The sequence below is a fragment of the Emys orbicularis genome, chromosome 10 (assembly GCF_028017835.1).
Source record: "Emys orbicularis isolate rEmyOrb1 chromosome 10, rEmyOrb1.hap1, whole genome shotgun sequence".
NCBI lineage: Eukaryota > Metazoa > Chordata > Testudines > Emydidae > Emys > Emys orbicularis.
In genome coordinates this window covers 82,296,157-82,316,427 of record NC_088692.1, presented here as the reverse complement: position 1 = coordinate 82,316,427, position 20,271 = coordinate 82,296,157, and the positions used below count along the sequence as shown (strand labels likewise).

At 42.0% G+C, this 20,271-nt stretch overlaps 1 protein-coding gene across 1 annotated transcript in view; it reads right to left on the bottom strand.

The window, feature by feature from the left end:
• LRRC28 (leucine rich repeat containing 28) overlaps positions 1-20,271 on the bottom strand; it is a 74,892-nt gene that overhangs the window by 45,364 nt on the left and 9,257 nt on the right. Inside the window, exons 2-5 of the mRNA XM_065411660.1 lie at positions 16,999-17,226; positions 10,853-10,893; positions 8,268-8,305; positions 7,110-7,247 (exon numbers count right to left, since the gene is read on the bottom strand). Of these exons, the coding sequence (XP_065267732.1) occupies positions 7,110-7,247; positions 8,268-8,305; positions 10,853-10,893; positions 16,999-17,166 (385 nt within the window). The 5' untranslated portion in view covers positions 17,167-17,226. The remainder of the gene's footprint in view (positions 1-7,109; positions 7,248-8,267; positions 8,306-10,852; positions 10,894-16,998; positions 17,227-20,271) is intronic.

Genomic DNA, 20,271 nt, shown 5'->3' with positions numbered 1-20,271 from the left:
TAATATTGAGCTCTGCTCAGAAATACTAAGTAGGGCATTCAAGACTTCTTGAGTAGAAAAATACTGAGAAGTATTTCAGAATATGTCATCTGTATGAATTCTAAATACATATATTATACATATGGCAACTTACAAAATGAGAAAAAAAGGGACAAATATGTAATTTTCCAGTCTTAAAACTTCACTTAAACTGCTAAGCAAAACAGACTTGGTGGTAATCAAGTGGTTCCTAGGATTCCTAGGATTATTTTATAAATGCACAGTGGTGATCAAAAGTTACACCTTGATTTATATTTTTAATGGTGGAAGGGGGGTGGGTGAACTCTTCTGATCTGTTACCACAGGAGTCTATTTATATGGGGTGAGGTCCTCAGATGGTTATCTGTACATTGTTGTTTTGAAATTAATCTTCACCCCCCTATTTAGCCTTCTGCAAAAGTGAGTAGTTTCAGCTGGAAAACATTTTATTCATCTTATTGCTATACTGAGGCTTCCCACTACTCATTTCACATTTTTAAACCAAATTATACACTTTATTCCAGAAAAGTTAGCATATGCATATATCAGGGTGACATGCAAAAAAATATTTTACATACAAACCATCAGTTAAGCACCTGAACATACACATTGCACTTTCAATACAGAGAAGACAGACATCTCTTCCAATATTTAATACAATAAACTTCAAAAAGGTGTATTCGTAGCAGAGGGACTGGGAGCCAGGAACACCCAAGTTCTAATCCTGGCTCTAACACTGATCATCTCTGTAGCCTACAGCAAATCACTTACATTCAATTCTGCTTCTCCAGCTGTAAAATGAGGTTAACACACTCCCTTATCGACTTCACACAGATGGTCTTAGAATCAATTCATCTTTGTAAAGTACTTTGAAGAAGAAAAAGTTTTACATCTATATAATTATATTTTAATGTTTAAATTGACTTTATTTTACTTCTAAAATAATTTGCCTTGAAAATATCAAGGGGGCGGGGAAAACAATGGGTGAATTTCAGAATCCAGCCTGGATCCAATACATGGTACCAAGGCAGTTAAATATTATGGCAGTATGTACTTCAGAAATGCCAGAGGCAGATAAATACCATTTCCTTTTGGTTTAACAGAGAGGAAGTAAAATGGCAGCTAGGGGACACGAGAGGCAGAAGTCTCTAAAGACAGCAAAGAAATATCAATTTGAGATGGAAACCACATGATATTGCCTTATATAGAAAAGGAAGGGCATCTGCGAAACCTGCATTTGACTATTGCAAAGAGTTCTGCACCTTTCTTCAACCACATCATGTGTTGCTAAACCATCGTCAAGCCACAATTTCTCTTTATGAATCAGATGAAGAAACTGCTATCCGTATCATTCATTTGGGTAAAAAAAGTTATATTACCAGACCACATACTTTTCCCCCTGACTAAGGACCCAACTCTTATTGTTAATCAAAGTATGAAAAGCTAAATATGACCAGGGAAACTTGATTTGCTCCAACCAAAGGTACAGTATTTGCTAATTTGTTCTTAAATGTTTTTTAAAAAGCAATGCACACATTTATTGAGAGGGAACTTTGCCAAAACATGGGTTGGGAGCATAAACCATGCACAACTCTTTGTTTAATTACTTCACTTTCCTTCAAAACTTGGCAAAACATTAAGCTTTTCATTTACTAAATCTATAATTAACTATAACGTTTGCTGAATAAACATAACCTTATTTTTAATTAAGTCAGAGCAAGATGCTACAACTTGCATCTAACAAGCAACATGTATCTCAAGTAACATGCAATAAAAACACCTGTCTTGTCATACATGAAGCCTTAATTGTAACTACAGTGAGCCAATTAACACACCCTCATTTTAACGACATCTAGTGCCAAAACCTGGATTCATTGATTTCAGTGCAACCGAAATTTAACCCCTAAAAATGGAAACAACACTTTATCCTCCAAACCTTATGATTTGAAATCAAGCTGAACCATAACAGTAGCCCTGTCTACAGCAATGGATCACACATCAAAAATACCCTTGACCTAAATTTAAGTCTGGACAAAATATCTATTCAACAGTTTACAAAGGAATTCACGTGGAACAAGTGATATGATGCAATACTTCTTATGTGGAAAAGGCCACTAATAAACAGTAGATATTAAGCTTAAAATTAAAAAAAAAAAAGCGTTAAAGAATCCTGTACGTAATTGTGAATGAGAAACTGAAGCTAAGCCTTATTACAAACTAAGTAACTGTTTAGAACTGGAAGATCTGCACAGACAAATTATAGTATAATTGCAACAGGCACAAATAGTGGAAAATCTACAGCTAAGAGAAACAATTCTGAACTAGAACTTGCAAAACAAAACTTTGAAATGACAATAAGAAATCTCTAAACAGAGTACAAGTTCGGCTATGCACAATAGCAAGCATTAGGGTATGCAAAAATCAGTGTACCAACTCACTTCCAAAGCTACTTTAGAGCAGTGGTTCCCAAACTTGTTCCGCCACTTGTGCAGGGAAAGCCCCTGGCGGGCCGAGCCGGTTTGTTTACCTGCCGCGTCCGCAGGTCCGGCCGATCACGGCTCCCACTGGCCGCGGTTCGCTGCTCCAGGCCAATGGGAGCTGCTGGAAGCGGCACGGCCCGAGGGACGTACTGGCCGCCGCTTCCAGCAGCTCCCATTGGCCTGGAGCAGCGAACCGCGGCCACTGGGAGCCGCAATTGGCCGGACCTGCGGACGCGGCCAGTAAACAAACCGGCCCGGCCCGCCAGGGGCTTTCCCTGCACAAGTGGCGGAACAAGTTTGGGAACCACTGCTTTAGAGGAGTGGTCCCCAACGTGGTGCCCACGGGCGCCATGGCGCCCGCCGGAGCATCTATGTGCACCCGCGTACTGGCCGGTGAAGAAGCATGCGCCAAAATGCCGCCAAGAAGCAGCAACGTCAAGAAGCGTCGCCGCCGAAATGCCGCCGAGAAGCAGCGTCATCAAGAGGATATGATTTTCTTAGCTATATGAAGAATCAGCACTGCCCATCAAAAGAGATAATCTATTTAGGGAGTCAGTTTTACCCCCCCACAACCCTCAAGAATTTAGGAGATAAACTGGTACAGTTAATCGTAAGTATCAGAGAAATTTACTTGATATTCAATAATATTGTGTACAAATACCAAGCAAGACAGGTTATTAAACCTTAAAACTTCATAATTTACACTTTATTAAATAAAATGATTTGAACATTCATCAGAAAAGAGCTCCAAGAACTTTGCAAACCTTATGCCTCACAATACATTTATTTCTTATTGCTTATCATCATCAGTGATTCTTTGAAGCAGTGCTGCCTTTGTAAAGATGGCTGTGGTGGAAGTAGGAACCAGATACTGATGGCTGCCATTTCATGTGCAGATGCCCATCTAGTCACTAACCCTAACAGCACATTCAAAAACTTACTCGAAGAGGCTTTTATAAAACAATTTCCTTCTAACCAATTTTATTGCAAGATATTATGAAGGTTTGTATGTTTATTCTGGACAATTTCCCACCCACCCTCTCCCCCCTCAAAACTGAGCACTTTTGTTATTTATATGTTGGGTATATTTTGTCATCAGCCCTACCACTTCATTTGTGGGGTAAATAAGGTTTTAAAACATTTTAAAGAAGAATAAAAGGAGGTCACACTGATGTAATGGCTGAGTCTGAATTTAACCAAGGTGCCTTGAGGCCAAACCAAATCATCTTATCACTGGATGACACTGACTGTCATCTTTAATAAGCATCAAAGGAAGATTATGTATATTATGGTAGTGCCAAAATAGGCTAGATGCTTTCCAAATACGAGGAACACAGTCCATGCCCCCATAAAGCTCATCTTTTCCCTGAAAGTTTTTTTTAAATAAAGCTATTTCTGTGTTTTGTAAGACAAATCTAAAGCTAACTTCTAGTGTTTGATGAGGGCATCACTGTGAAAGCAGTATTTAAAAACGATACTGACCCAACTGTTTATTGTGATTTGGATTAATCTTAATGTTTGCTACACCTCCTAATCAGCTACAACCAAGGAAGAGGACATAGTTCAGCTCAAAAACATTAAGTGTGCTGGAATATTCCTGTAAATGTTTGATCACCCACATGTTATTACAGTCACACTGTCTTGAAGTCGCAATTAAAACTGTCTGAATATCATCAAGTTCATGAAGAATATTACTGAGCATAGGACTCCATTCCACTAGGTGCTCACAACTTTATTAGGTGTTGAGGGCATTTAGTACTTGGAAGGTCAGGCCAAAAGTTCTTAAATACGCTTTTTTTCATGTAGAGACATTATGCTATAGGTTAGCCTGTCCGGTTACAGAATGGCTGATCACTGCTTGCTGACTTATTTGGATCTTCCATTGTGACCTACGATGCTTTCTGCTATTCCAGTCATAGTCTTTACTACCAGTGGTGCTTGTGTGATATGTATAAATGGCAAGCAAATCCACTTTACTTGGGACTAAGCCAGGAGTTAAAAAAAAAAAAAGGGCACCAGGGCTGATAGGTGACTAACAATTTACCGTCTCATGCACTTGCAAGCCATTTCGTTTTTTCTAACAAGCTGTATTTTAAGTCAGATTTTTCAGTTCTACCAAGTACGTAATTTGGATGGTTATTCTGTAACACCCTCTGATTACCAAAAGGAGGGAAGAAGCAGCTGTCCTTGCCTAGCAGCAGTGTACTATCCAGATAAAGAGAGGTAGTTGGCAAAAAATATTAAAACAAGAAAAACATTTTATACTACCATGAAGTTAGAGCTCAGTTTCATCCATTTTATTAAATCTGCTAGCTTTCCAGCATGCATACTGTACAACAGCTCACTATGAAGTTCACATGGTACCTGTACCCCAACGTAACTAAAAGAGACTAGACCAGGGGTCGGCAACGTTTGGCACGCGGCTCGCCAGGGTAAGCACCCTGGCGGGCCGGGCCAGTTTATTTACCTGCTGACGCGGCACGTTCGGCCGATCGCGGCCCCCACTGGCCGCAGTTCGCTGTCCCGGGCCAATGGGGGCGGCGGGAAGCAGCGTGGGTGAGGGATGTGCTGGCCGCGGCTTTCCACAGCCCCCATTGGCCCGGGACAGCGAACCGCGGCCAGTGGGGGCCACTATCGGCCGAACCTGCCACGTCAGCAGGTAAATAAACTGGCCCGGCCCGCCAGGGTGCTTACCCTGGCGAGCCGCGTGCCAAACGTTGCCGACCCCTGGACTAGACCATTTCAAGCTATTTATCAAAACTTCATGATGTCAATCTCCCTTAGAATCCTTAACTTATTTCCTCCAGGTTTTAAAAATCCAACATTTCATTAATTAATCCTCCTTGAAGAGTTCTGTGAATAAAAATGTTCACAATCTTTTGTAATGACAAGACAAAAGCTATTCAAATGTACTTATGAAGTCCCCCTCCAGGAAGCATTATGGGCAGGAAACATTCAATACAATAGAGTAGCAGAGCTAACACTTCACAGAAATGAAAGATTCATTTTGCTCAGACTGATAATGCACAAGCTGCATATCGTTCAGCCATACAGAGAACAATTTGAAAAGGAAGTGGTTAGGAAGAGTAGCATTAAGCTGTTTATATACATAGACCCTACATCAGCACCACAACACCTAAATGCTGCTGGATCCTCTGGCATACAAACAGGCTACTGTGCATCTGAAATTTTCATGCACCCAAGGCTTTGAGTGCACAAAATAAGGACGCTTAACATCCAAAATTTCATATAATTCACAAGGAAATAAATGCAGCTTGCCTACACAGTAACACTAGTTCCTAATCAAACGTGGTAGACACAATCAACCCTTCAGTAATGTAAATTACCCTTTTCAAAGTCTCCTTTTTTGGAACCTTTTTAAGTTTGTGTGTGAAGTTTTGCAGGAAATGTGTCAGTTTTTCTTTGAACAAATCTTTCTTTCATGGTATGACACCACAAGGTAAGTTATCTATAAGGAACACAAGCATACTCATGCAAACTCAAAAGAAAGAAGCATCTATCTGAAAGCTGATGAAAATTTTACTTGCTTTGTGTCATAATGTTTACAGGTTTGTGTAATTTCATTACATACAGAGTTGTGTACATTTATAATTTCTAATCACCACCACTTTTTGCATTAGTCTGTAAAGCTTACCTTATTACAGCTGAAAAAACAGAGGCAAAGGACAGCTCAATTTCTGTGCTCAAAGCTTTAAGAAACAGTTATAGCATCTTCCTAAAGAATGCAAAATTTGTGTTTTGCAAACATATGAAGGACATGTTCAAAATTTAGTTAAAATTCCAGCCAAAAGCTAATCCAGTTAGATTAAGTAAAGCATTTTTTGAAATGCTGACCTTAGACGCTATCTTCTGCACAGATCAAAACACAGTAAAAAACAAAGCAAGGTTTTAAAAAACAACCTGACAAGAAAACAGCTTCATTTTGGGGAAAGTTACTTTTAAATGCTTTGAATAGCAAGAAACAAAATAAAGCCATTGAAAAACCGCCAAGGGTCAATCTTTTTCTAATGGTGTGTCAGATTTCTTTTGGAGAATACTTGCTTTTTTTAATCAAGTAGTTAGACCAAAATTTGTCATCTATTGCCACAGTGAGGTAAATAAACTACAGGCAAAGCTACAGGAGTAGTGTCTCTTTAGGGACCATAGACATGGGAGAGTTGCGACATAAGAGTAAGAGAAGAACTGAATCCTTTAAATTCTGTAAAACAGGAATTAAGGTTGTTTTGTCAATGTGAAGTTTGTTGTTAGCGTTTTATGTCTCCTTCAAGAAGCTTGAAATATTATTGATATAATAGCAAAGAATATCATAGAAGATCCATATGAAAAAAGAATCCTTCAGACATTTTTCTATCCGAAGTCCACCATCAGAAATAGCATGCTACTGGGAAAATTACCACTTTTTATTTGCTAAACACAGAGTATGTTTGGCACTATATAAAACTGAGGATAACAGTCCCCCTGCCCATTATGCTCTAAAATTTACTTGCATCAGCCTTTTTTTCAAATCGCAGAATCGAAGTGCACATTGTAAATACATGCACAAATTTAGTTTTAGGCCAGATCCATTTGTCACTGCTCTGAACCCCTCACCTGCAGGTAAGTATTTCAGTTGGTTGTTGGCCAATCGAAGATGACGTAAAGACCTCAGGCGGCCGATCTCAGGGCACACAATTTCAAGAGCATTGTCACTTAGGTCCAGAAACTGCAGTTTAACCAAGGAGCCAATAGCTAGTGAGAGAATAGAGACAAAAAAAATGAATGTGACCCAGGAGTAATGTTAAAACCTTAATAGGACTATGAGATGATAGAAGGCCTCAATATCTAATTCCTATATCTGAGCAGACTGTGAGGTATTAAAACCATTGGTCTCATAACTGAATGTCATGGGAGTTAAGTATTTGTAAGCGCTTCTATTGATAACAAGCAGTATTGGGGGTATAGAAATATGAAAAAAAATAAATCACACATAAGAGACCATAGATTTTGATATTATTCCAACCATGATTCTTCTCCCATGAAATTACTTTTTACTTTTCTTTGCCATCACCTTTATCTGATTTACTCACCCCAGACTGGGAATTTAAAGTTTTCTTTTCTGAAGGTAGGACATGTTTGTGCCACAATAAAATGAAAGGAATAGAGAGATCAATGCAATTATTGATGCTTTAGGTTTAAACCTACCAATCACGACCAAGCAAAATGAAAGTATTTTATGTAATAATTGGTTTAGCGAGCAGGAATGATCCTGGAGAGTTGGTTTTATTGATAAGTGCCATTTAGTCTTTTCACTTCCTGTAATTGGAACTAGAGCGAACAACATGTAGATGCATCTGAAAGTTTAATAAAATAGTTTAACATAGTACAAGCAAGGATATCAACATTCTAAGGACTACAGAGGTGTATTTCTGTGGATATCTTTAGAATTTCATGGGAACACAAGGAAAACAGGCCTTTTTTACTGAATAAAATGATCCTGGAGAGTTGGTTTTATTGATAAGTGCCATTTAGTCTTTTCACTTCCTGTAATTGGAACTAGAGCGAACAACATGTAGATGCATCTGAAAGTTTAATAAAATAGTTTAACATAGTACAAGCAAGGATATCAACATTCTAAGGACTACAGAGGTGTATTTCTGTGGATATCTTTAGAATTTCATGGGAACACAAGGAAAACAGGCCTTTTTTACTGAATAAAATAAAATATTTGATAGTTTCTGCCACTTATTTTGAAGCTAGTAGGGCACTTACCTTCAGGTACAACAACTATGTTATTTGAATGAAGGTACCTGGGGGGAAAAGAACAAACAACAACACCTGTTACCCTCAAGGACTTTGGTTAGATAATCAGTTGGCAAAATGTTCAATCTGAAATTGGAAGAGAAAAAAACCTTCACAGACATTTCTCTTTCTGAGCATGACAGTAAATTGTACAACACTAATTAACATATTCTAAGGTTTCACTTATAACCTATTTAAATCATGAACAGAAATTAAGGTCAAGAATGTCTTAGCTGATGATTATTACAATACTCAAATGTGATGCACATGATCATTGTACTCGCAACTGTTTTATTTCAAGCTGTTGTATTTCTTCATAACAACAAAATATTCAGGTAGAAAAAATAAATCAGGAGTCACCAGATTGCACTAAATTCTGCCATAGGTCCTCTCCTGCTGTGTACAGGAAAAAAACAAACAAATAAATCCACTACGTACACTTACACAAGCAAGCAGAATCTACTTGTCGTGATAATGAGATTTTTTTTTTAAATGTAAAGTACTAAATTAAATTTTACAAAAGCAATTTTCAACCAGTAAATACAGTGACAAGTCCAGACAAGTTTCAGTAGCTATTTTAAAGTGCATTTAGGGCTCCCTGGTGGTGAACACCCAAAATTACTACAATTTGAGAAGAGCTTAATCCATATCTTTTAAACTGTAAAGTTCTGCTTGAAAACAGAAAGACTATATAAAGTTTGTAGGCAAGCAATCAATACCTGAAAATAGAGTTACCTTGTCTATTCTCAAAAGATAATGAGTACTCTGATGATTTAAGCATGCGTGTAAAAGATTTGAACAAGCAATTTTTCCATTATACTGTGAAACAATGTTTCCCAAAAGCAGGGTTGTGTCCCTCTGGGAAGATGGGAAGATCTAACTGGTGAAGTGAGGATACAGACTTTTCAATTGTTCTGTAGAGTCTCAGTTTTCTGTTTTTTAAAAGTATGTCCTTCGTGCTTGGGTTGTGAAGAATACTTTCACAATGGAAACCATGTGTAACTTATGCAGAGATGTCTGCCTGTGTTTGAAGACAGCCTGAAACAATAGCTCCAAAGTGTGAACTCTCCCACTCATTTCAGTGGATGGTAAGTATGATCATTAATGTTGACACTGAAAGTATTTCACTGCTCAAAGCACATAAGAAAGCAGAAGTATCATTACAAAGCTATACACCAAAAAAAAGTTTCTCTGTGTGAGGGGTGCACCCCTGGTGGGAAGCATGGAAAGTAATTACACTAAGATGAGTAGATCTTTAAAAACACATGGTGATATTGCAAGGGGGATATATTCCATTTCATTTTCCTGACGGGGAGCTCAGCTTTCAAGAGTATAGGAAACACTGCTCTAAAGTAAAGGAGGTATATTTACAGTAACAAATCAGCATTTTAAATATGAACCTATTGGCAAATTATTCTTTTTAAAATAAAATCTGTATATTTTATTGTTTCTTTTTACTTCATTTTCTGCTCTAGCCCCAAAGCAATTATTATCTCAGCTAACAATTTAAATTGTGTTACTTGAACTATAGAAGCTGCAGAACAATTGCAATTACCTACATACCAAATACATGGGATAATGGTAGCACAACAAAGCTTGGTGGTCGTGAGATAACTAAATCAAGTAAATATATATTAATAGACTTCTTTTGCTTATTTGCTGCTTCTTAAATTAACCTCCTCCAAGCAATTTTAGGCTTGCTCTTCTAAAGGCATTATCAGATAATACTAAAAGTTCTTGATGCCTTGTGGCAAAATGTCAAACACTCTTAAATATATCAAATACAAGAAAGTTGTTTCACTGTTCCAGTGTATGTGAACCAAAAATATAGGGCAAGATGAGGCAAGATTGTCTCTTCAGCAAGCTGGAGACCGCAATGACCTACAAAACAGTTAAACTATGTTGTGGACACGAGTCCTAGAAAGGTGCGGTTTTAACAGCCAAATTGAGAAGACAAGCTCAGGCAGATAACTTATAGTGTTCAAACACCCCATGCTTCCTTTAAGTTTGAATTTACAGTATTTACTTCAAAAACACATTGCACTACCAAACCATCCATTAAGATCAGGTCATAGCTGTCATAAAGCAGTATGGAAGGTAAGGAGAGAAAGCATATTTAAAGTTCAGTTCTATTGCATGATGGTTGTTTGGTGAACTACATCAAATGTAGGGCTCAAAAAATGTATTATACATCTACTACCCAAATGGGCTATACCTAATTGAAAAAGGACAATACAACAAATCCCCCAGCTGGATCAAGGTGCACAGCCCTGGTATGAAGACCAGTACACACCCCTTTCTTACCGCATGGGTGGAGGAAATCAACATTCCCTCATAACACAATCTGAACAAGAAATTATGACACAGAAAGGAATTTCAGCATAGGCCTGAATGTAGCTAGTAGTCAAAGTACCTCATTTTATTACCCAGGAGGAAAAACCACATTATACTGAAAAGGAAAAATGTATACAAACACAGCATTCTTTTTTTTCTTTTTTTTTTAATAATTTGACACTGATTAGCATAATAAAGTTGGTCAAAACTCCAACACTCACAATTCCACAAGGTTTGGAAGCTTCTGTGCAAGGTTTTCTGGCTGAAAAAGAAAAAAGTTAGAGATCTATTATTTTAAAAACGAACATGTGTCCTACTCATTTTAATAACCACGCCAACAAGATACATCACAAGTGTGTTTCAGTAGAACTGTGTTCAGTAGAACAAAATCAGCAACACTCAGCCATGGGGATGGGAGGATGGGAAAATGGAGCACCTCGTGCCATTCTTTCATAGTCTAGAAGTGACACTGATGGGATCTAGAGCAAATTGCATCCAGCCGTCCAAGGTTTGAAGAATGGATTATCAATACTCAGCTTTTGAAAGGGAATTAAAGCTAAGGAGGTGGAGATGAGATAGAGGGGTTTCCTAAGCAGCCGCTGGAAAGAAAATGTTCACTGATTTACAGCAGTAGTAAAAAGCAGGAAGCATGCCAGACCACCTCCTAAACAACATATATTTTCTTTGTAATACTGCTGAGTAGCGGGACGAGACCTGCATCCTCTACAGTTTATTCAACACCGCTGTACCAAAAATATCAAACCCATCAGATTTCTTTATGCATGTCAAGACGCACGTCCTTTCCTGTATTCTGACTCACCCCTGGGTGCGCATGCCTGTTTCTGGATAGTCTTTTTAAGTTTAAACAAACATTATGGCAGCCAACACACTGGGATCAATACGGCTATTTTAATAATTTTAAGACCCAGCAGGTTAGATTTTCTCCTGCATCTGAGCTCCATTCAGTGCAAGAGAGCAAAGGTAGCGAGGGATATGGCAACAACTCTCTGATTCTGAGCTAGTCTGACTAGAAGTTGCTTGAACTCATACCTGTGGTTTATTGCCCTTGGGTTGCATGTGGTCCCTTTTCCTCCCCTAATACATTCTCTATACCCCAGAGGGAAGGGAAATTGGTGTGGGAGCTAACCGATGGTTTTATGCCATCTGAAAGCTTCCCATAACAGGGAAAACATCAGCTGGCCAGTGTGGCCAGAAATTGGCAGTTTTGAATTGCTTGAGTTGTGCAAATGAGCCGAGTCAGACATCAGAATTGTGTTTGAAGCGGTGTTAATTGGGTGTATTTTAGCCTAGTAGGGAAACATGTTAGCCTGAAGCATAATAGGGTTTTTCCGTCATCTTTAGCTAACTCAACTGAGCTAACATGGTTGAAAAACACGTCCTTTTTATCAATCAAGACAGGTCCCTAGGTTTTCTTGGAAAGGGCAACTAGCAGGAATTTTAGGAGAGGATGGAATATGTTATGCTGGAAGCCATACTGAAAACCCTTATTCAAGGTTGAGAAGATTTTATTGCTTAGGAAATCTACTTTAAATGCAGTGACTGCATTTTGATTTTAAAATTCTAGTTTTAATTATATGGAATGCAGAGTTTAGACATGCAGAACTGGAAATAAGTTTTAATGAAGAACATTTAACAGCACACAGTATGACAGCACAATCACTTACAGAGTTTGGCAGTTTTCATGTTCATTCTTCATCTAAATTTAAACAATATTCCTTCTTAAAATACCCTTTTTAGTTAACATATTCTCCACAATTCGAAAATTGTATAACATAGGCAAGATATGCATATTTCTCATACGTAACAATGATGTTGAACATCCCTGATTAAAGTGCAAACCTCAACTCAGCTTTAACCATGAAGCAGCAACCAGCAACTCCATAACTGAATCAATTTTCTATATGAAAGTGTCACTCAAGCCACAGAAGAAACGAGGAGATAGCTAAGCAGTGGTTGCCACCTGCTGGAAAGTTTGTATTACAATACATTAATTTTCCACATAATATACACGCAGCTCCCTAATATAGCATAGAAAGGTTTTTGCATGATGTTCTTTTCCTTGTATATTTTTCTCGGTGTTAACCAAATAAACGCAGAAACTAGCTTGACCCTTAAAAACCCAGCAAACATTTTTTGCTTTAAGTTCTAATGGAAAAAAGTTTCAATCTAACCTAACTCTAGATCAATGTTAATGAATTCTTGCCCTAAACTATTTATTAATCTAACAGATACTTCTGGTGTGTCTATTTTCATGTAGTATTTTCTCTTCAACCCCCACTCGTGTCCCCCCCTCCCCCCCAAAAAATTTATTTGTTGGCTTTCCTTTGCAAAGTGAAACAGTGTTTCAAGGGTTTTGAGCGTTTGATCCTCAAAGGAATCACTCTAGAGCTGGTTGATGTCTTGGAGATTAAACAGGCAGGATTCAGGAAAGGACATAACACCTGTGATCAAGTCTTGGCCTTGACCATCTTTCTCTAAAATCATTTTTAACAAAATCTAAAGATAGGAGCAGTCTTCCTGGAATTGACTGCCGCTTATGACACGGTTTGGCACAGAGGCCTCCTGTGTAAACTCTCACGAGTTGCCCCGCATTGGGTGGTCAAAGTAGTAGATCTCTTCCTCCAAAACAGGTGGTTCAGAGTACACGTAGGCAACCATTGCAGTTCCTGGAAGTGTCAGATTAATGGTCTTCCTCAAGGTTCAGTTCCTTCACCAATACTATTTAACGTGTACATCAATGACTTGCCAGCAACACTCTCACGCAAGTTTATCTTTGCCGACGATATCTGCTGCAGTTACCAAGCTCAGGTCTTCTCAGAAATTGACAACATCTTGAATGATATGAAGCTCATGGCAGACTACCGTAGTCAATGACACCTGCAGCCGAGCTTTTCCAAGACAGTTTCTAGCATATTTCCTCTGCACAATGCAAGCGCAAGCCACGAGTTAAAAACCATCTGCCCAGAAGGTTTTGACCTGCCAAGGCACCTGTGGTCATCCCTGAACTGGTTTTGAACAGGACAGGACAATTGTGCGGTCAATCTCTTCAAATGGGATTTCTCTAACGACCTGCGATGTAGATGCAGTCAACTTCAGACCGTGTTGCATATCCTTGATGAGTGCCCACTGAGTAGTTATTAGTGGTTCACAGTCAAGCTGGAAGGGCATATCGAGTGGGGTCCCACAGGGATCAGTTCTGGATCCTGTTCAATATCTTCATTGATGATTTAGTTCGGGGTGGGCATACTACGGCCCACAGGCCGGATCTGGCCCCTCAGGGCTTTGGATCCGGCCCGCGGGATTGCCCCCCGGGGCGCCGCGGGCCCCACACCATTCTCAGAAGCGGCTGGCACCACTTCCCTACGGCCCCCGGGCAGGGGGGCAGAGGGCTCCGTGCGTTGCCCTTGCCTCCAGGCACCGCCCCCCGCAGCTCCCATTGGCCGGGAACGGGGAATCGCGGCCAATGGGAGTTTCGGGGGAGGTACCTGGAGGCGCGGCAAGGGCAGCACATGCGGAGCACCCCCCCCCCCCCGTCCAGGGGCCGCAGCGCTTTCTGGAGCAGCACGGCGTGGGGCCAGGGCAGACATGCAGGGAGCCTGCCCTGGCCCCGGTACGCGCTGCTGCCACCCTGGAGCCACTTTAGGTAAGCGGTGCCGGGCCGGAGCCCAAACCCCGCCTGCACCCCGCCCCCCCAACTCCCTGCCCACACCTCGCACCCCTCCTGCACCCCAACTCCCTGCCCTGATCCCCCTCATACCCTCCGCACCCCTACCCCCTGCCCTGAGCCCCCTGCCACACCCCGCACCCCTCCTGAACCCCAACCCCCTGCCCGCAGTCCGCACCCCTCCTACACCCCTACCCTGAGCCCCCTCCTGCACCCCAACCCCCTTCCCTGAACCCCATCATACACCCCGTACCCCTCCTCTGCCCCAATCCCTTGCCGTGAGCCCCTTCCTGTACACCGTACCCCCTCCCATACCCCGCACTCCCTCACATACCCCAACCCCCTGCCCCGGCCCTGCCTACAATTTCCCCACCCAGATGTGCCCCTCGGCCCAAAAAGTTTGCCCACCCCTGATTTAGATAATGGAATAGAGACTACACTTATAAAGTTTGCGGACGATACCCAGCTAGGAGGGGTTGCAAGTGCTTTGGAGGACAGGATTAAAATTCAGAATGTCTGGACAAACTGGAGAAATGCTCTGAGGTAAATAGGATGAAATTCCAGAAGGTACAAATGCAAAGTACTCCACTTAGGAAAGGCCAATCAGTTGCACACATACAAAATGGGAAATGATTGCCTAGGAAGGAGTACTACAGAAAGGGCACTGGGGGTCATAGTGGATCACAAGATAAATATGAGTGAACATGTAACACTGTTGCAAAAAAAAAAAAAAAAAACACCATAATTCTGGGATGCACTAGCAAGAGTGTTGTAGGCAAGACACGAGAAGTACCATATATACTCGTTCATAAGCTGAATTTTTTTAGTAAAAAAGGGAAGCACCAGAGAAGGGGGTTGGCTTATGAATGGGTATAGAGAGGGAGAGGTGGGACACAGCCCCTCCCCCCAGCAGAGGGAGCAAAAAGAGGCAGCATAGCCAGAAGGGAAGAGGTGGGGCCAGAGTCTCTCCGCTTCTGGCCATGCTGCTCTCCCCCCAGCCTCCGAAGCAGCTGCAGCTCCAGGGCACGGCAGCCTGCAGCCGTGCCACTTGGCCCCGCCCCCCCCAAAGCAGGCTGCAGCTGCGCCGCCCGGCCCAGCCCGCTGGAACATGCTGTGACCACACCGCCCGGCCCAGCCCGCTGGAACATGCTGTGACCACACCGCCCGGCCCAGCCCGCTGGAACATGCTGCGACCGCGCCGCCCGGTCTGGCCTGCTGGAGCAGGTTGCACCCGTGCTGCCCAGCCTGCCGGAGCAGCTCCAGCCAGATCAGAGACATCCTCCCCTGGCCCTCCCCAGATAAGGTGGGAAGGGATAGGATGGGGAGAGTGTGAGGGTCCCAGGCTAGGGGTGGGGTCATGTGGGAGGTGGTCACAGGGGTTACTCCCCTGACTCCCAGCTTCTCCCCCCCAAAAAAATTTCCCCACCAGTTGATATCCCGTCAGGGTAAGCAGCTGGCACGCCAGGACACTTTGTTTACTTAGGTTTACCTCCATGCCTGCGGACACTCGAGGTATACAAACCATCTCGGCCCCCAGCGGCTTATCCTGATGGCCCGGAAGCCAAAGTTTGCTAACCCCTGAATTATAGGGTCGGCTTATGAATGGGTTATAAACATTTTCCATTTTTACTTATCCATCTTGCGGGGGGTCGCCTTATAAAGGAACCGGCTTATGATCGGGTATATACGGTAATTCTTCCACACTACTCCACGCTGATTAGGCCTCAACTGGAGTATTGTGTCCACTTCTGGATGCCAAATTTTAGGAATGATGTGGACAATTTGGAGAAAGTCCAGAGAAGAGCAACAAAAATGATTAAAGGTCTAGAAAACATGATCTAGGAGGGAAGATTGAAAAAATAGGGTTTATTTAGTCTGGAGAACAGAAGATTGAGAGGGGACATGATAACTAGAGCCCTGCACAGATATAAAATTTGTATCCGCATCCAATCCGCAATCCACAAAAATAGTCTGCAGATATTCACATCCACAGATGCAGATATCCACAGATATAAAGCAGATATCCATGGGTTTTTGCAGGGCTCTAATAACAGTTTTCAAGTACATAAAACGTTAACAAGGAAGAGAGAGTATCAGAGGTGTAGCCGTGTTAGTCTGGATTTGTAAAAAGCAACAAAGAGTCCTGTGGCACCTTATAGACTAACAGATGTATTGGAGCATAAGTTTTCGTGGGTGAATACCCAAAATTGTTCTTCTTAACTTCTGAGGATAGGACAAGCAGCAATGGGCTTAAATTGCAGCAAGAGAGGCTTAGGATGGACATTAGGAAAAACTGCCTGTCAAGGTAGTTAAGCGCTGGCATAAATTACGTAGGCAGGTTGTGGAATCTCCATCACTGGAGATTTTTAAGAGCAGGTTAGATAAACACCTATCAAACAGCTATCAAATGGCTAAGCACACTGTGCATATGCTGAGAGACCTGAAGCCCACCAAAAATCTTATCCATTGGATATTTGCATTTCCAACATATATAACAGAATGTGGTGTTTAAATCTTCTCAATGGAACCAGGTCCTGAGTGGTGTTTAGCACCATTCAGGATCAGCCTTTCTGAAAGACCAGTAGCAGGCTACAAAAATGCACTTCATCACTCTTTTCAAATCAGAATTTATCAAACTACTATAAACATACAGACAATAAGAAGTATTACAACTTATCATACCAGGGTGGTCAAGGAGTTTCTTTTCATATAGAGTCTCTCCAGGTACTGCAGACCCTCATCTTTCAATAATTCCAAAGGAAAATTATGCAGATTTCGGTAATTTAAGAACAAGTTCTTGTGCCTTTCCAGCTTTGCCTCAGAGATCGTTTTACAAAGTTCTGATGCCATTGTTGACTTTGTCCCAGGGTTCACATTAGAGCTCTACATCTTCTGAATGCACACCCATTTCTAAAGAGAAAGCAAGAAAAGGAAAACATTGTAGCAATGAGATACTCAATACAACTAACGTTAACAATATGGAGTAAGGAACACAAGCCAAAATAGGGAAAGAACAGGCTGAAGACTATTTAGATAAGTTAGATATATTCAAGTTGGCAGGGCCTGATGAAATTCTTCCTACAGTACTTAAGGAACTACCTGAAGCAATCTCAGAATCATTAGCACTTATTGTCAAGAACTAATGGAGGTTGGGTGAGGTCCCAGAGGACTGGAGAAGGGCAAACATAATACCTAATTTTTAAAAGGGGAACAAAGAGCACCTGGGGAATTATAGACCTGTAAGCCTAACTTTGAGACCTGGAAAGATATTGGAACAAATTATTAAAGAATCAATTTGAAAGCAGCAAGGGGATAACAGAGTTAAAGTGAATAGCCAGCATAGATTTCTCAAGAACAAATCATGTCAATCCAACCGAATTTTCATTGACAGGGTTACTGCCTAGTGAATGTGGGGAAGAAGTAGATGTGATATAATTGGATTTTAGTAAGACTTTTGACACAGGGTATGTCTACCCAGCAACTAGACACCGCCGATTGGCCCGTGCCAGCCGACTGGGGCTTGTGGGGCTGTTCCATTACTGTGTAGGAGCCTGTGAGGTGGGAAGGTTCCTGAGTCCAGACTCCACCCCGAGCCCAAGTCTACACTGGAATGAAACAGCCCTGCAGCCCAGGCCCCACGAGCCCAGTTGGCCAGCATGGGCTAGCTACAGGATTTTCTTTGCTGTGTAGACATACCCACAGTCCCACATGACATTCTCATAAGCAAACTAAGGAAATGTGGTTTAGATGAAATAATTATAAAGTAGATGCAAAACTGGTTGAAACACTGTACCCAAAGAGTAGTTATCAATGGTTTCTATCAAGTCGGCAGGGCATAGCTAGTGGGGTTCCGCAGGGGTCAGTTTTGAGTGTGGTACTAGTCAATATTTTCATTAATGATTTGGGATAATGGAGTAGAGCAGTGGTTCTCAAACTAGGGCCGCTGCTTGTTCAGGGAAAGCCCCTGGCGGGCCGGGCCAGTTTGTTTACCTGCCGCGTCCGCAGGTTCGGCCGATCGCAGCTCCCACTAGCCATGGTTCGCCGCTCCAGGCCAATCGGGGCTGCGGGAAGCGGCGGCCAGTACGTCCCTCGGCCCGCGCCGCTTCCCGCAGCTCCCATTGGCCTGGAGCGGCAAACTGCGGCCAGTGGGAGCTGCGATCGGCCGAACCTGCGGACGCGGCAGGTAAACAAACTGGCCCGGCCCGCCAGGGGCTTTCCCTGAACAAGTAGCGGCCCTAGTTTGAGAACCACTGGAGTAGAGCGTATGCTTACAAAATTTGTGGATGGGGATGAATGGGTGTATGGGGGGTGCTATATGGCCAGGTGGAGAGGATGAATGGGTCGGGGGGGGGGGGGGGTGCTGCTTGGCCAGGTGGGAGGGGCGGGAGGTGCTGCATGTCTGGGGGGGGGGGGATGAATGGGGTCTATGGGGAGGTGGGAGGTGCAGCACATCTGGGTGGGGGGATGAATGGGAGTAGGAAAGCAAAGTTCTTCAGTTAGGAAGGGGAAATCAAATGCACAACTACAAAATGGGAAGTAACTGGGTAGATGTTAGTTACTGCTGAAAAGGGTCAGAGGGTTACAGTACACACAAATTGAATACGAGTCAACAACATGATGCACTTGCAGAAAAGGTTAACATTCTGACATGTATTAGCAGGAGTGTTGTACGTAAGGCACAGGAGAGAACTGTCCCACTCTACTCAGCACTGGTGAGGTCTCAGCTGGAGTACTGTGTCCAATTCTGGGTGCCACATTTTAGGAAAGATGTAAAGAAATCGGAGAGTCCAGAGGAGAGCAACAAAAATGATAAAAGGTTTAAAAAACTTGACCTATGAGGAAAGGTTAAAAAAAAAAAAATACACTTCAGGTTTGAAAAAAAAAAAAAAAAAAACAACTAGAAAATGAAAAGTGCTAAGGTAACAAAACTAAAAATCAATCTAAGCCTGAACTCCCACAGACTTCATTTTACTTCTGCTGTATAGTGTTAACATATAGAATTCTGTTTATGCTTCCGCCTACAGAGGGATACTACCTTGACTAGCACTGCTATAAATAAGAATTTGTTTAACAAAAAAACAGGTATCAAGAGTATTGATTAGGAGCCTAGCACAGGAAGTCAATTCAACGGTCTATTTTGCCAATGTGCCAGGGACTTAGGCAGACAAGTTTACATCCATAATGAAAGAACAGACCAGGGAGCTAACAGCTCCAGTCTACCAACAATATTTTCTGTTTGCTCTCTTAACTTTTTCTCGATGGAGGCATTTTTAACCATGAGTAGTCCTGGAAGATGACCAGCTACCCAGAAATCAATGTGAACCTTATCTATTGAACAGTAATTGTTGTAAATACAACCCTGTATCTCAGATAAGACTACGACTCCTTGTATAGATCAAACTACCTTATCAGTTTAAGTAATGCTCTTGAGCTCCAGAACAAGCTTTCACAAACAGTCCATATTCTTCTGTAGAGTTAGATAACTATCTTCTTTGTAGGCCATTCAGAAATGCTAACCACAGCTCAGACATAACATCCCTCAGACACTTCATTGCCCTTCACCTCCAAATCAGCAGACTGAGTTACGGTCAGGTCAGTTCTGAAAGAGTCATAACCTGTGTTCCCTGTAAGTTGGGTGCTTGCGTGGCTGCCCAGGAAACATTCAAATGCCGCCCAGCTGATAAGCAGAGCATGCACAGCCAGCAGCAAGTGTTCAGGTGCCCCACCCACCACGTTGCTCTGTCATGCAGCTGCTCCTGGAACCCTCTTGCTGGCTGGAGGGTGGGGGGCGTACTGAGGTCAGGATAAAGAACAGGAGTACTTGTGGCACCTTAGAGACTAACAAATTTATTAGAGCATAAGCTTTCGTGGGCTACAACCCACTTCTTCGGATGCATATAGAGTGAAACATATATTGAGGAGATATATATACACACATACAGAGAGCATGAACAG